At 47.8% G+C, this 16,981-nt stretch overlaps 1 protein-coding gene across 1 annotated transcript in view; it reads right to left on the reverse strand.

Moving 5' to 3' along the window:
* Positions 1–11,057: 11,057 nt before the first annotated feature.
* The window catches only part of BLK (BLK proto-oncogene, Src family tyrosine kinase), a 48,728-nt gene continuing 42,804 nt past the window's right edge, over positions 11,058–16,981 (reverse strand). Inside the window, exons 11-13 of the mRNA XM_082049511.1 lie at positions 15,596–15,746; positions 12,194–12,325; positions 11,058–11,818 (exon numbers count right to left, since the gene is read on the reverse strand). Of these exons, the coding sequence (XP_081905637.1) occupies positions 11,610–11,818; positions 12,194–12,325; positions 15,596–15,746 (492 nt within the window). The 3' untranslated portion in view covers positions 11,058–11,609. The remainder of the gene's footprint in view (positions 11,819–12,193; positions 12,326–15,595; positions 15,747–16,981) is intronic.

Here is a 16,981-nt window from a genome sequence, read left to right on the forward strand (position 1 = left end):
CACACTTGTCTGCAAGCGCAGCCCTGGCCTGTCCTTCCCGCTCCCAGACACAAGTCAAGGTCCCTGCGGCAGGAGAGCCTGACGCAGGCAGCTCCCCCCCCGTGACGCTCCTGCACCCGGGTACAGAACGTTCCGGTGGGGAGGAGATGGGTGTGCAGGGGGGGCCAGGGCGCAGATGTGCACCGACTGTTACCTTGAGGTCTGAGGAACAGCTCTGGAGCAAGCAGGGATACGGTCGGCTTCTTTTACAGCCCTGCTTGAAGCAAGAGGAGGAGGAGGAGGATGAGGAGGAGAAGGAGGAGGGGGAGTGGGGCCGTCAGCAAGGATTGCATGGGAAACTGCCTTGGAAATAACTAGGCACAGCTGGGCTCTGTCCCATGGCCTTCACCTCGCTGCTTTGCTAGGGGAGAAGGAAAGGGGGGGATTTTGGCTGGAGAGCCCTTTGATTTCTCCTGCCTTCACACTTCAGTTTCTTCCCAGGTGGAAGTGAATGGGAACACAGGGAGTACATTCACTCTCTGGTCTTGAAGACCAGCATGGATGGGATCCATCCTTTCAAGCTCTCATCCCCTTCAGGAAAAGATGGTCACATTCAAAATGGCTGTTGGGAACGGTCCCCGGCCTGTGAAAACCCTCAAACCATGCCTGGGACTCCTCTGGGCCAGTGCTAGCCAGGCCAAGCCAGACCTGTGCCACATTCAGCAGGGTGGACAATTGGGAGATGGCGGTTCAAAGGGTTTTTTTCCATGTTTCAGTATAAGACAGAGCAATGTGACAGTCCCCTTTCCTTCCATCCATCTTTATGATCTCCTCCTGCTTCAGAAAGGACAGCGGTTGGGCATTTTCTCTGTGGTGAATCATCCTGATATAGAATCATAGGATGGTTTGGGTTGGAAGGGAGCTTCAAAGCTCATCTAATCCAACCCCTTGTGGTGAGCAGGGACATCTTCACCCAGATCAGGTTGCTCAGAGCCCCGTCCAGCCTGGCCTTGCAGATATCCTTGTGCATCTAAGGGGGACAAGGCTGTGAGGAACCCCCTGAGTAAAATACAGCTGGTCCCCAGGGCTCAGATCTGAGGAAACTGAGGCTGTGAAACAGGAGGCATGTCTAGACCACCAGTCTGGTGGGTGTTGCTTTATATCCCAACATATAGCCTTAGATTTGCAAGTCACATCTTGGGGCTAGGATGTTACAGATACAGGCTTTACAATCTTCCACCATCCTACTCTTTTTAGACCAGATACCCAAGAGACAAACTAAGGCAATGGTTTAGAAGCACCTAGGAGCGCTTCTCTAACACCACATACTCAAAGCTGTGCGTGGAGGACACACATACACGAATGCTCCCAGCCCTTCAGTCTTCCCCAACTCTTCCCCTTAGCTGACTCTCAGCCACAAGGTGAGCATATTTTAGCAATTTTAGCTCTGAGCATGCCTCTCCATCAGCCTCCCAATGCTGTGGGAGTGAAGAGAGGATAGAAGGACCGGGGGGAAGGGTGTAAATTGCTCACTGAGGATGCTATCATGTCAAGCGCAGTGTTTACAAGCTGCTGCCAGGTTATTGAAGATCAGAGAGTCGCTGGGTCTAAACACAGCTACTCCTGGAGTGCAGCATGTCGAAGCTGGTTGATACATGTCCACCCACTGCCCTTGGGGTGACCTTTAAGACCTCGGAGTTATCAGAGGGAAGCGACCATGCGGTGGGGCTGGAGGACCACCTACGGTGCGACGTGAGCTGTGTGGCGATCCTGCACAGCTCAAGGAGAGGAGATCTAGAGATAGTCTACACAGGGGGCTCCTGGCCCATATAGACCCCAACCTATATGAGCATCTAAACACCTGGGATAAATAATTGCCAGCCCATAGATGGCAGAGGTGCTTTTCTCCAGTCTGTTCAGTTGGGCTGATCTAGCTCCTCGGTGGTTCTGGTCCATGGAGCGAGGTGGCTCTGTCCATCGGATGAAAATCAATGCTGGTGATTTCAGGCAAAATTGGGCTTAGTAGATATATCTGTTCTAGTAAATTCAACACAGCCAGCAATTTGATCATCTGCAGTGCTAAATTGTTAACATACTCCTAGCATCAGCTTGGCCCAGTTCAACCAGCACAGACCCACACAATCCCTTGGCATTGGTCAAGAGTCAGCACACAACATTCCTAAAATATATTTTAGATATGTCCACCATGTTCTGGAGGCTTGGAGAATTTAATAGTGTGAATGTGGCCATACCAGACTAGCTGGCCTCAGGGTCAGAGGACAGGCCAGGTACTTTTTTTTGTTTTCCACCACAGCTGTAATGAGTAGGCTCAAAAATTTAAGGTACTGCAGAGTCAACACCACCCATAATGGCTCTAGCAGTACCTTGAGGCCCTTTGTTGAAAATGGCAAAGGTCATTTGATGAAGTTGGCAAAGGCAAGTTGCTGGTAGAGAAGGAAGGTTAGAGCACACCCTTGTTGTAGGACAGGGTCCAACTTCAAGTGCAGAAGGGCTTGTTGTCATATTCATTTCTGAACTCCTAGACAGGACAGGACAGGACAGTTCTGAAGACTTGATCTGGGTAAAGGTTCTCGCATTTACCTGTTCAAGGCAGGTGAACAACCCTCTGCTTGCAAGAGCACACGCCGCAGCTGTAGAATCATAGAATCGTAGAATCATAGAATCATAGAATCATTTTGGTTGGAAGAGACCCTCAAGATCTTGGAGTCCAACTCTTAACCTCACACTGTCACTAACCCATGTTCCTAAGAACCTCATCTATGCATCTTTTAAATACCTCCAGTCAAGATTTATCGCTATGGCTTGGAGGTTCTCTGTGTTTTGCATTTCCTCTTTGCAAGGGGGGTGTCCTATAGCAATGATCACTGCCCCATATAGCTCCAGTCTTTACCCTTCCTAATATATCTCTATGGGTGAACTGGGGCCCTGGCTGGGACTCATAACTTGTGGGGCAGGGGAGAGTATCAGTCCATGCATGTAGGGTTCAGTGGGAAGAAGGTTTGTTGTTGCTCACATCACTTTGCAGAGGGGAACCTGGAGGCCAGGCCAGATCTTTCTTGCAAGGGTTTCTTCCCAAATAAAATAGGTGAGCTCATCTCTGGGCTGGGTTCCTACATGCCACTCTCCACTTGGAAATATACTGAAATTCCTAATCTGGAGTTGTTCCTCTGCTGTTTGCTCAGAATCACCAGGCAGACACTCAGATTCCAGGGAAATTCGGAAAACTGACTGCATTCCCTCTTAATGTCATACACAGAGGGATGCAGATATATGATCATCAAATGCCAGTGGAAGCAGATAGGTCCAAACTAGTCATCTTCATTCCCAGACACCTATATGGCTATAGCTGCCATTTCTGGCCAAATGGGTCCTCATGAACAGCCCCCCACCTACACACACTGAACTTTCCTCAGAGTGTGACCCTCCTTATCACATTTATTGGTTTTATCCTTCAAAAACTTCACTACGAGCGGGTAATTGCAGTCCACGTTCCTGTTACTGCCTGCTGGCCCTTGATACAGAAGTGGTGACCACCACAATGTCTAAATCCAGAAGTAATAATGTTTCAGGCCCTCATGAGGCCAAAAGAAAGGTGTATTGTTAATAGCTGAGCTGCGTATCAACATGACAGCTAAGAAAAAAATCCTCATCCTGAGGTCCGCATTGTCCAGGCTTGACTGCCAAGAGGACTCAGCACCTTGACTTGCTTCCAGGGACCTCCATTTTGCACCTCACTATGAAGAATTTCCTCAAAATAGTGGCATCTTTGGGAAGGAAAATCTAGAATGAAAGCTGCAAGACATAATCAGAGACTGGAATAAAACTCTTGCTCTCTAAAGCTCTGTATGGGATCTTGTTGTAGATAGGCCACAGGGGCATGTGGTGGTTCAAGGTACAGAGAGATAATTTGGAGAACTGTTTTTTTCCCACTGTCTCAATATTGCTGAGATTTTGGAAATGTTTTTATGGTTCACATGGGACCCAGTAAGTCCAAATAAGTTCCATCCATGAGGTGTTTTGGAAAATGTGGGTTAGCTGGCTGGTTATCGACAGTGAGGGGATCCTTGCAGTTGGATTCCCTGTTGTCTAACAAGCTGCCTCCTCCAATCTGAAGCTTGTTCTGCATTTGGGGCATTCACAGCATCTCTTTCAGCTCCTGTGGCATCTGATAAAGACTGAGCTCATGCTACGGACCTTCCCTGAGAAAGGATATTCTAGCATACAAGTTTCATCCCAATATCTGTTCTCCAAGGCACTAACCACTAGGCTGGGCATTTGGCATTCCAAATATCCAGGTTTTGCCCTGAGAAGTCCACCAAACCCCTAGCTTCTTTGGTATGAATCTCTCCTACACTTCTTTTGTTGTCTATCCCAAGAGTCTTCCTGACAGCTTCAATTTGAGTGAGCATGTTTTCTCTGTGAAATACTCAGTTTTGTCGAGATATTTTCAGGTGGCACGTGGTAATAAGAAAAGGGTGATATAGGTCTGACAAGACACTGGCTGCAGCAACCCCTGGGAGAAACCTGTCCCAAGGCAGCCTAGTGTACCCAAACCTCCTGTCCAAGTTCAGGGTTGAAACTTTGAATGTAATTGTTTGGCATGGACTGAGTTGTCCAGAAGGCTGTCCACCACAATACTCAAATAGTCCCCACAGTGGACACTATCACTGGGGCTGAGCAAGTACATGTGGATGTCACCTCTCCACGGGCACCTGTAAGTGCTCACCCACCCTGCACACCCTCCTCACACCCCTCCACACAGTTTGCAGCATCCTGCACTGTGCATCACTTACAGGACTTCATTCAGGAGAGACATAAAGAAGAAATTTTTGACACTGATGGTGGCAAGAGCCAGTCCCAGGTTGGTCAGGGAGGTGGTGGATGAACCATCCCTGGAGACACCCCAGGCCAGGCTGGACGGGGCTCTGAGCAACCTGAGCTGGTGAAGATGTCCCGGCTCATGGCAGGGGTGGCCCTGGATGAGCTTTGAAGGTCTGTTCCAAACCAAACCATTCTGTGATTCTATGACTCTATGATTCTATGGTTTGTCTGGCTGCTGGCAGAGATGGGATGCTGTGCTGAGATGCTGGTGGGGATGAAGGGGCCTTTCCTTGGGCAGATTTGCTGGGCACTCTGCATCACATCAGTAACACATCTTTGCTCTCTGCCACCCACATAGCCTGGCTGTGACGCATGTCCCCAACCTCTCCTTTGGTTAAGGCGTGCTCAGGAATGGGCCCCACACTTTTCAGACCCAGCCTGGAGCTTCACCAGCCCATGGGGGTGCTCTGAACCAAGACTTCTTCTTGGAGAAACAAGCCAGGTGAAGTCTCCCCTGGCTGTAAACACTAGGCTAGTGAGCTTTCTGGCCCTCCTGGTGAAAAAAGTGGTCATTGTTCCCTTTGGTGGAGAAGCTTGGAGACCAGAGCTCAGCCTGGCAGGACTCTGATGCCCTTGTTTGCTCTGCAGTATTTGCCAGGGGATATTTGCTTGGCTGTGGGCGGGTGGAGGTAAACCAGAGCAAGGTGAGGGCTCCTCACCACCTCCCTTCCCTGGAATCCCTTCCTCACTTTTTGGTGTCAGTGTGGCAAGCTCCAGGCACCATGTCATGCCTGGAGCAGGTGGGGACACCCAGATCCTCAGGTTGACAGGCTCTTTTTCACCCTGGGGGAGGTCCTGAGCTCCTGGCACATGCCAGTGTGCACTGTTGGTGATACTTTTCCTGCCAATGCTGTTCTGCTCAGGACCAAACCTGGCTTGGGACAGCACTGAAAAAAGCAAATTTCCCAGGATGTGACTTCAATACATCTCTGCTCTGTTTTTGCTTTACACCTGTCAGCCAAACCCATCGCCTCATAGCTCCAGAGTCCATCTGCAGCCTGTTAAAGTAGACGCAGGCCTCTCCCTGCTGGGCAACCTCCTTCCCCAAAAGGGTACCAGCTCCCCCATTAGCCAGAGATCTGGAAATGTAATGGACTTTTCTTCTTTACCCTTGCCCTGGTGAGTCCTGCACATACAGGGTTGCAGTGTGAACCAGAGTCAGGCAGATTGGGGTGTTAATACAGCATGAGGAGATAGAAGAGGATAGAAGAGCCTTACTTGAGAAACTCTAGGTCTTTATCCTCTAGATAGGGCCATGCACTCCCTCCTTTTCCTTCTCGCTACTCTCTTCTTTCATCTCAGTTGGACATTAGGAAAAGGTTCTTCACCCAGAGGGTGCTGGACACTGAACAGGCTCCCCCAGGGAGCTGTCATGGCCCCAAGCCTGACAGTGTTCAAGAAGAGACTGAACAATGTTCTCAGACACATGGTGTGAACTGTGGGGTGTCCTGTGCAGGGACAGGAGTTGGACTCCATAATCCTTGTGGGTCCCTTCCAAGTCAGGACATTCTATGATTCTTGTCCTGCTCTGGTTTTAACCCAGCTTCCTAAAGACACTCAGGAAAGCCTGTGGTGTATGTTGTGCTTGATCTTTTATCAGACATGAGAAAATCCACATAGTGATGAACGGCTGGTGATGCCTCAGCTGTAGTTCACACCTTACTAGACATCAGAGAAGCCACCTCAGCGTTGCTGCTCACCACCCTCCTGAACTCTCACTGGTTTTCCTTCTCTTTTTTTCTTGCTCTCACCTCTCTCCTCTGAGCACCTGCTGATTTTTCCATGCCTGTCTCACCCCCTGGCTCTGGCTCCAAGTTTCCAGATGCACTTTCTGCTCTGCTACGATGTCACAGTGCACAGTGATTGCCTGCAGAAGGTTTTACACTGAAGCCAGGGGTGTATTTCCACATCTGTAGGTGAAGAACTGAGAAATACCACAGAAACCTCCTCTCCAGCACTTCAAACCACTTGCAAACAGGGTGTTAATGCAGATGAACCCAACACCGACAGAACACCAGACACTACTTGCACAGATGAAAGTTCAGACAGAAGATGGGGGTGAAGTAACAGGACCAAGGCTGCATGGGAAAGCAGTAGCCAAGACTAATAATGATGGTCTGGGTTTTTCCATATGAGAATTGCAAAGACCATTCCAGTGGTCTTTGGAAAGACCACCTGGTACCTGGGGAGGAAATCAAAGGACTATCTTTGTTGTTATGCAAGATACATATCATTAGGTAATCCTGTTAATAGAGTCCAACCATTAACCCAACACTGGCACTAAACCATGTCCCTAAGAACCTCGTTTATACATCTTTTAAACCCCTCCAGGGATGGTGACTCCACCACTGCTCTGGACAGCCTGTTCCATTGCCCAACAGCCCTTTCCAGGAAGAAATTGTTCGTAATATCCAACCTAAACCTCCCCTGGCATAACTTGAGGCCATTTCCTCTTGTCCTATCACTGGTTACTTGAGAGGATAGACCAACAACCTCCATGTTACAACCTCCTTTCAGACAATTGTAGAGAGCAAGAAGGTCTCCCCTCAGCCTCCTGTTCTTCAGGCTGAACCTCCCAGGTCCCTCAACCGTTTCCCATCACACTTGTGCTCCAGACCCCTCACCAGCCTTGTCGCCCTTCTCTGAACTCTCTCCAGTTCATGGAGATATACATGTCCAGGATGAAGACTGGAGTACAGGTCCTTTTCTCCCTAACTGAATGACCTCTGCTATGGTGGAGCTCTGGGTCCATTTCCCATTGGTTTTGGTGGCTATTGCATAGAACCATGGCTGTTCATGGGACTCATGGTCTCCCTCCATCCCCTGGAAAGACTCAAGGTGGTGGCACAGCCTCCAGTCCCACTCCCTTAAGCAAGAGAGGAGTTGCCAGTGTCGTCTGCAATGGCTTTGTGATGGAAGAACGTATGACTATGCAGCCAGGTGAGTGTCTGCCCTATCCATTTATCACAGGCGTGGCAGGGAACAAAATTCAACAAATATTTGTGCAGCATGAATAAAATTCTAAAGTTTCAATTGCAAAAGAAACAAAACTCACAGTCTGTTATGTTCACCCTGGTCTTGGCCACATGCTCCTATTTGCCATAAAAATATCCTTTTCCTTTCTAAATTGAGCTACACTGCTTGACTCTTTGGCCTTGGGTGATAAAGCCATGCACAAGTGCTTAGAAAAAACCCTGTAACTCTTCTTCCTGTTTTATTCCAACACAAATAATTCCCAGTTTTCAGTTCAATAAAATACTTGCAGCCAAGGCATCATGTATCATTCATCTGTATTTATTTGCAGTGTGTCACCTCATTAATAGAAATTTCTTACTTCTGCATGTAGTTCCTGGTACATGTGAAAGATCAAGATGGAGTTCAAGCAAGGGGAAAGGCTGTTTCTTCATCTCCAGTGAAATCATTGAATAAACGACTAATCAATGCTTCTTGTTCAAAGCTGGCTTTGTATAGTTATAGCACATACACCTTGTCCCTTGGAACCATGAAACAAGTGGACTAAGCCTGTTCCATCTTAAATTAGCACTAGAGCCTACTAGCACTGGGTTCAGGGGGCCCAGGAACAATGTTGTTAAAATGGAGGTGGTTGGATGAGGTTTGCTGATGGTTTGATCATAGAATCATAGAATAATTTTGGTTGGAAGAGACCCTCAAAATCGTTGAGTCCAACCGTTCACCTAACACTGGTGCTAAACCAAGTCCCTAAGAACCTCATCTATGTGTCTTTATGTCTAACCATGTAGGGACCCTGGCCACATGGCTACTCTCCAGTTCTTCATGATGAATTGGAAGATGACTTCTCACAGAAATGTTTGGAAGGAAACTTCGTCATCTTCCACAAGGAGTGAAGCTGCCCATGGATCCGCTGTGGAAAGCAGTTGCAGATCAGATGTGTCGTAGGTGGGATAAGAAAAGAGCTCTGAAACACCAGAGGTTGATTTACCTTCTGCTTTGGACATTTTGTGGGGGTGGAATCCCACCTCCTGAACAAACCCAGGTTTCCCATCCAGCTCCAGCTGCAGTCTTAGAGGGGTGCAGGTCTCCCAGAGACCTCTATCCACCAGCCCTGTGAAAATGTCCTGGACACCCTAGGGTGTCTCCACTAGATCTAGGATTTCTGAGGCTGGATCATCTCACCCCATTCCCCTCCTCCTGTGCCTGAGACACCTATTTTCTGCTATTAAAGCCTCCTTCACTCCTGAGGGTGCAGGGAATGACAATTCCAAGCTATAAAAAACAGCCATCTCCAAAGACTTTGGCCTCCTGTGAATACTAAACCAGTCCCACCATGTTCTTTCTCCCAGCTGTGGGTCTGCAATGGAGGGATAAACAGCACTTGAAGTCAGGCAAAGTCCCACTCACCTTGACACAAGCAACATTGTCCTGTCAGGAACACCTGGGAAGTGATGTTGGCATTGTATTGGGGGATTTTTTTCATCACAGATGTTGGACAGGTTATGGCACTGAAGATCAAGGCCTTGGAGTGAATGTAGCAGCTGGTAGCACTGTTGTCCCTACAGATTTGTTATGAACCTTCTCACTCCTTTTTCCTTCTAGGCTCTCCACAGGTAACTGTGTCAAGTGTTGGTGAAGGTCAGGTATTTTTTCTGGAATACAGGGGTCTTATTTGCTGTTTCTTTCCTGGGGAAAAAATTAATGAAATATGACAAGGGCAAGTGGGCAGGAACAACCCCAGGTTCCAGTATAAGTTGGGGAATGACCTATTAGAGAGCAGTGTATGGGAAAGGGACCTGGGGGTCCTGGTGGACAACAGGATGACCATGAGCCAGCACTGGGCCCTTGTGGCCAGGAAGGCCAATGGTACCTGGGGTGGGTTAGAAGGGGGTGGTCAGTAGGTCAGAGATGTTCTCCTGCCCCTCTACGCTGCCCTGGGGAGACCACACCTGGAATCTTGTGACCAGTTTTGGGCCCCTCAGTTCCAGCAGGACAGGGAGAGAGTCCAGCGCAGGACAACAAAGATGCTGAAGGGAGTGGAGCATCACCCGTGTGAGGAAAGGTTGAGGGAGCTGGGGCTCTTGAGCTTGGAGGAGACTGAGACTTTATTAATGTTATAAATATATAAAGGGTGAGTGTCAGAAGGATGGAGCCAGGCTCCTCTCAGTGACAGCCAATGGTAAGACAAGGGGTGATGGGTTAAAACTGGAACACAAGATGTTCCACTTAAATATGAGAAGAAACTTCTTCATGGTGAGGGTGTCAGAGCCTGGCCCAGGCTGCCCAGGGAGGTTGTGGAGTCTCCTTCTGTGCAGACATTCCAACCCGCCTGGACACCTTCCTGTGTAACCTCATCTGGGTGTTCCTGCTCCGGCAGGGGGATTGCACTGGATGAGCTTTCCAGGTCCCTTCCAACATCTGATATTCTGGGATTCTGTGATTCTTTTGCATATCATCCTGTTGACATTACACTATGAGAAGCTCTCTCTAGAGCAAGACTCAAAATCTGGTTCGCCACTCAAGTTCTGGTTCACAGGGTAGAAAACAGCAGACCAAGCACCCCAAGGAGTTGCTGCTCAGGTCCATAACTTGAAGGCGGGTCCACCTGGGTCCCAACCTGGTCCTCACACCCTTTCAGAGTGTCATCTCTGCCTTATTTCTTCATCATCCACCCCCCACAACCCAACTGACTACTGATTGGAGACCACTCTGCAGCCTGACATGGCCATTAACCTTAGAGAAGTGGGTCCCAGATGTATTCAAGAGCATGGAAAGGGCATTTGAACCCTCCTGGTGCTGGATGTGGACCTGCTGCGGGGCTGGCATGATGCATGGTCGCTGCATCAGGAGTTTGGGCAGTGAAGGGCTCAGCAAAGCAAGGAGGGTATTTTTTGTAATTTTGGGGTTTGGTTTTTTTTGACAGGAGCCACCCATATTTTCGGGGAAGGAGGGACACCTCGTGGCCACATCACGAACATCTCTCCTCACTCCGGGCTCCATCTCTTCTGTGCCAGCGGTCATTGGGGTGCCTCCTGGGCATCCCTCCGGGTATCACCCCAGCGTCACTCCCAGCTGCCCGGGGAGCTCCATGTCCTCTCCTCCTTCTCCTCCATGGGCTGGGGGTGGGCACGAGAAGCCCAAGGACCTATTCTCACCCTGAAACCCAAATCAAGAAATGCACAATGGTCTTATACCATTCTTTATTATTGGCTTCAGGCAGAGGGGTGGCACCACTTGGAGAGATTGCTCCAGAACTTGGGGGGCTGGTGCAGCTCAAGGAGGTGCAGAAAGAACACACTCCCATCCCTGTCTGCAGCATGAAGTGGGTTGTAGTATTGCCAGCAATGGCTTCAGAAGAGGGGGGAGATTGTTCACCCGCACCCCAACCATCACCCCAGCCATGGGCCCCACTTCTTGGGGATGCAGTTGCAGGGCTGAGGGGCTTTACTTTCTCTGTGTGAGCCATGAAGGAGCCCACTGTCCTTCGTGGTAGAGACAATGTCCATGAAATGAGTATAGACCTCCAAGGTGTATGGGGAAGGAGCTGTGCCAGCTCTCAGACACCTCGTTAATCTCCATGATAACCACAGAGCTGGCAGCATCCACTTCCCTCATCTTCCTCCTCATTCCCCATCTCCAAACACATCGTGGTGGCACACAGGAGAAAGGGAAGGGCCTGAAATGAGTCATCACCAGGCTGTGTGAGATGTTGGCTTTCCTCCAGGTCTGTCCCCAGGTGCTGGTGGGACCGTGGTTTACTGCTGAGGCTCTGGCTCATACTGCTTCTCCGTGGCAGTGTAAAAGTCCTCAAGGACTGACTGCAGGTACTCGAAGGTCGGGCGCTCCTCTGGCTTGTTTCGCCAGCATTTCAGAATGATGTTGTAGAGTTCGCCGGGGCACATGTCCGGGCAGGGCATGCGGTAACCCCGCTCCAGGTTGCGAATCACCTCTGGGTTGGTCATTCCTGGAGGAAAACACAACCCAACAGGAGTTATTCAGCACCCTGGTGGAGAAGATCAGTGGTCCCGTTAGGTCACATCCAGTCGCGGCTGGAGGAGTGTGAGGAACCACTATGCTGGGCCATATCTGTGCACCATCCTTTCTTCAAGGCTGCACTCCCCCCTCCATCCCTCTGCCCCCTCCCTGACTCCCCTCTGTAGGTTTTGGCTTTCACAACTATAAATGACATTTATGAGAGCCCAGAAAAGGAAACACAGCATGAAGACACACAGGTGTATGTCTGGGCACACGTGTGTGCACTTGGGTACGTGTCTCCAAGTGTAAAGCAGCGCTAAACGCTTTGAAGCTGATGCTCACTCATCCCGTGTTCACAGCGTACCTGGGTAAGGGATCCTGCCGTAGGTTATGATTTCTGTCAGGAGGATCCCGAAAGACCACACATCAGATTTGATGGTGAAAACTCCAAAGTTAATGGCCTCTGGTGCTGTCCATTTGATTGGGAATTTGGCACCTGTGAGGAGGAAGAAAAGGGAAATAGCACATGGAGGTACAACATGTCCCTCTGCTCCTGCAGGGATGGACAAGCCGCCCCCTGAAACTGAGCCCTTGGTCCTGCAGGCTGTTGCCTGCATGAGGAGGCTGTCATGGGGCTTCTTGATGGTGCCATGGAGTTATGGAATAAGACCAGAGGAAGACACTTTCACAGAATTTCCTAGAATCATTTTGGTTGGCAAAGACCCTCAAGATCATTGAGTCAAACCATTACCCCACGCCTGGCACTGACCCATGTCCCCGAGAACCTCACCTCTGCATCTGTTCAACTCCTCCAGGCACGGTGACTCCACCACTGCCCTGGGCAGCCTGTTCCAATGCCTGACAGCCCTTTCCAGAAATAAATTGTTCCCTAGATCAAACCTCAGCCTTCCCGGCGCAACTTGAGGCCATTTCATCCCATCACTTGTTCCTTGGGAGCAGAGCCTGACTCGCCCTAGCTCCAACCTCCTTTCAGGCTGTTGCAGAGGGCAAGAAGGTCTCCCCTCAACTCCTGTTCTCCAGGATAAATGTCCCCAGTTCTCTAGTAACTGCTGCCTATCTTCTGCATTTATTAAAAGGTCATTTCTGCCTTGCATCTCTGCCTTTCTTGGTTCTTTTCCCCAGTGCAATCAAGGCTATTTTGTCTTAAAGTCTTCTTTCATATGTTTATAAACATCATACATATAAACATTATATGCTTATAAACACCTATAGATACTGATCCACAGAGGTGAAATAGTGAAAAAAAAAACAGTGCATGAGGTCACTGATAATATGCAGATTAAAAAAACATAGGTGAACTATTTTACTGAAGAAGTTAGAGGAATCTGCATCTCTTGTGTGTTTAGCACTGGGGTCTCAGGAATGGAGCCAGGAATGGTAACGTGGACCAGCGCTGTGGCCCAAACAATGTCTCTGTGCTACTCAAAGCCAATTCCTTGAGTAGCTTTATAAGATGACAACAGTAGGATTTAATTCTGCACAAAATCACTCACTGCAAGGCGGCTGTTTTGAGCAAAAGTACATAAATGATGAAGCAAATAGAAATTCTCCTGTTCTTAAAGCTACATGTCTATTTAAAAATAAAAGAAGTACCATTTTCTTTCGTCCACCAAGTTCTTTTTTTGCACACTGTGGACAGCAATGACCATAAGAATGAAATTTCAATTTAGCTAATGCAAAAAAAAAAAAAATCTCCAAATACCTTGATAAGTAGGAATTGAATGTGTTGAAGGCTGCAGAGGAAGCCACATTTTTATTTCAGGACTGAAAGCCCAAACGGGATGTGTGAAATTAGTGCCTTTGTTCTTACACATCACACTCTGACAGGTAGACTGAGGAGGCTCAGAAATGCAATCTGTGAAGTGAAAATTGTTCAAAGTAGATGGAGGGGCAGTTGTTATTTCAGACTAAATCTGGCTGGAAAAATGTTGATAGGAACTCGTTTCCACTGGAAATGTAGCTCCTTTGGGTATTTCAACAGAATTGTATTAATTTCATCAAAACTTCTCTTAATGCTAAAAAATGCCCTAAAAATTGCAGCATTATCACTGTACCCCTTCATGACATTCCACAAATTGCATTTGTGAGCTTTTAGTACTTTGAAATAGTTTTACATGTTGAAATGGACATAATATGTATCATAAAATATTTTGGGAACAGAAAAAATGAAAGAAAATTTCCCTATCTTACAAGAGAAAAAAAAATGCATTCACTTTTCTTTCCCCAGAATATTCTCTATGGGGAATTTTAGCTTCATCCCAACTCTCGAGAAAGGAGGGATTTCCAAAATTCGAAAATCTTTTGGTAAGAGCCACTTTTGCCAGATTTAGTTGTTTTATTTCAGTCCTTTCTGTTTGTTTCCCTGGTGGTCTATAAAGACTCTTCACAATCTGAATGACATAACCTCATATCTGACCTCAAAGTACAGAGAAGCAGCTGCCAATGGAGGAATTGGACTTAACCCTGTGGTCCAATGGCTGTAGGTGGACCTCTGCACCATCAAATCAGTTGTCACATCTTCTGGCCAAGGTTTCCTGCACCAGTTCAGAGACTCAGCCTAAGCAAGAGTCTTAGTTTTGCAGGTGGAGTCATTAGGAGATTTAAAATTAACATGAAGGATATTGGGGGTTGTATGACTATTTTATTTTATTTTATTTTATTTTATTTTATTTTATTTTATTTTATTTTATTTTATTTTATTTTATTTTATTTTATTTTATTTTATTTTATTTTATTTTATTTTTTCAATTTATTTTATTTATTTTATTATTTTCCTTTCTTTCTTTTCCTTTCCTTTCCTTTCCTTTCCTTTCCTTTCCTTTCCTTTCCTTTCCTTTCCTTTCCTTTCCTTTCCTTTCCTTTCCTTTCCTTTCCTTTCCTTTCCTTTCCTTTCCTTTCCTTTCCTTTCCTTTCCTTTCCTTTCCTTTCCTTTCCTTTCCTTTCCTTTCCTTTCCTTTCCTTTCCTTTCCTTTCCTTTCCTCTTCCTTTCCTCTTCCTTTCCTTTCCTCTTCCTTTCCTTTCCTCTTCCTTTCCTCTTCCTTTCCTCTTCCTTTCCTCTTCCTTTCCTCTCCTCTTCCTTTCCTCTTCCTTTCCTCTTCCTTTCCTTTTCTGTCTGTTTGTTTCTGTTTTTGTTTTGGATGCTCAAGGCACTCTGTTCCTATGAGAAACACCTGCCAAGCTGCACACCTTCTCCCAAGTTTTGCAAGTTGTCCCTCTGCGATGGAAGGGACCCGATCTCCTCTGGGCTCGGTTTGCCCAAGACATCTGGAAACTGCCTTCAGGTCCAGATTCGTGGCTCCAGCTCCTGCCTGCATCCCCACAGGCTGCGGTGACCGACTTAGGCTGCTATTTCCTTCCCTCCAGACTGACTCAGTGTGAACACACCAGCACAGGCAGCAGGTACCATCAGCAGAGGCCAAATTTCTCTGGTAACACAACCTGAGATTCAGCAGGACTCCCCCAAATTGTGCCAAAATATGCTTTTTTTCCATTTCCCTCTGCAAACCTCACTTGCTCTTTATTGTCCCCCACTCTTGGGACCTTGTTTTTGGCTCTTTTGCTAGCTCTGCCCGCTGCCAGGGTGCTGACAATGCTGCCATGGGACCTCTGGTCTCACACCATCAGTGATGGTGTCCCGTGTCCCAGCCCAGATCTTGGATGTCTCATACCTTGGCACGTCTGTGTGGCAGGAGGATTGGAGACAAAGGTAATGTGTTGGTGAGTCAAACCTGGGAACAACACTCACCTTCTTGCGCCAAGTATTCATTCTCGATGAACCTGGCCAGGCCAAAATCAGCAATTTTGCAGCAGAGGGTCTCTGAGACAAGGATGTTGGCAGCTCTCAAGTCGCGGTGGATGGAGTTCATTCTCTCGATGTAGGCCATTCCCTCTGCCACCTGGGAGAGGAGGAAGAGTCCATCTGTGTCAGTCGGCTCCCCATGACAACAAGCTATCCTGCCTTCATCTCAGCCATCTTTACAAAAACACAGTGTGTGTATAAGGTTGCTCACATGCCTCCATGTACATGGACATGCATACATGGTCCATAGATGGATGCATGGACAGATAGATCAAGAGACAGATAGATAAACATGTAGACAGGTACATACATACATAAATAGGTATTGCCCATGTACAAGTGCATATAGAATCATAAAAGCAGAGAATCATTTTGGTTGGAAAAGACCCTCAAGATCATCAAGTCCAACTGTCAATCTCACACTGTCACTAACCCATATCCTTAAGAACCTCATCTACGCATCTTTTAAACCCCTCCAGGGATGGTGACTCCACCACTGCCCTGGTCAGCCTGTTCCAATGCCTGACAACCCTTTCCCTGAATAATTTTTTCCTGATATCCAACCTAAACCTCCCCTGGTGCAACTTGAGGCTGTTTCCTCTCATCCTGTTGCTTGTTACTTGGGACAAGAGACCAACACCCTCCATGCTACAACTGCCTTTCAGGCAGTTGTAAAGAATGAGAAGGTCTCCCCTCAGCCTCCTGTTCTCCAGGCTATGTGCAGCTCTACCAGCGTGCACTCAGCCACCAAGAGCTTGAAGCAGCCAAGTCAAGCAGAACAGAAATCTCACTCTCTGTTTTGCTCAGAAGTCACACCCTCAAGCCATGTCTGCAGCGAGATGCAGAAATTTGAAGCAAACCCAAAGCCGCATCACTGGATTTCCAGTTTCTGCCACAAGAGTTTCCTCTCTAGTTGGGAATTTAATCACAAACACTCCAGATTAAATAGGTGAATTTAAAAAGGAAAAACCCTCAAAGAGCTTTTCCATCTCTCAGTGATGGTAGCAAAGCCCAGATCTAGGAGAACAACTACCCCCTCTGTTCTCCCTCACTGGTCTGCCTTGGGGAGTCCTCTTGGGAGATTCCTTTGCAATAAAGCTGAAGTTGGTGTTTTCTTTTCCTGTGCTGGATCCAGGCTAGGACACAGTACACAACACGGTCCCCTCTGATACCTACAGGATGCATTAGGGCAGAAGACCCCACATACCCATAAAAAATAGGACTGTGTAAGCGCTGAACTTCTTCAGCCACCTCCAAACTTATATTTGTGAGTTTCTTGCTCCCAACATCATCCTCCATAGTTCAGATCTTCAGAGCAGGGAGCAGCCCTGG

The sequence above is a fragment of the Streptopelia decaocto genome, assembly GCF_964273445.1.
Source record: "Streptopelia decaocto genome assembly, chromosome: 3".
NCBI lineage: Eukaryota > Metazoa > Chordata > Aves > Columbiformes > Columbidae > Streptopelia > Streptopelia decaocto.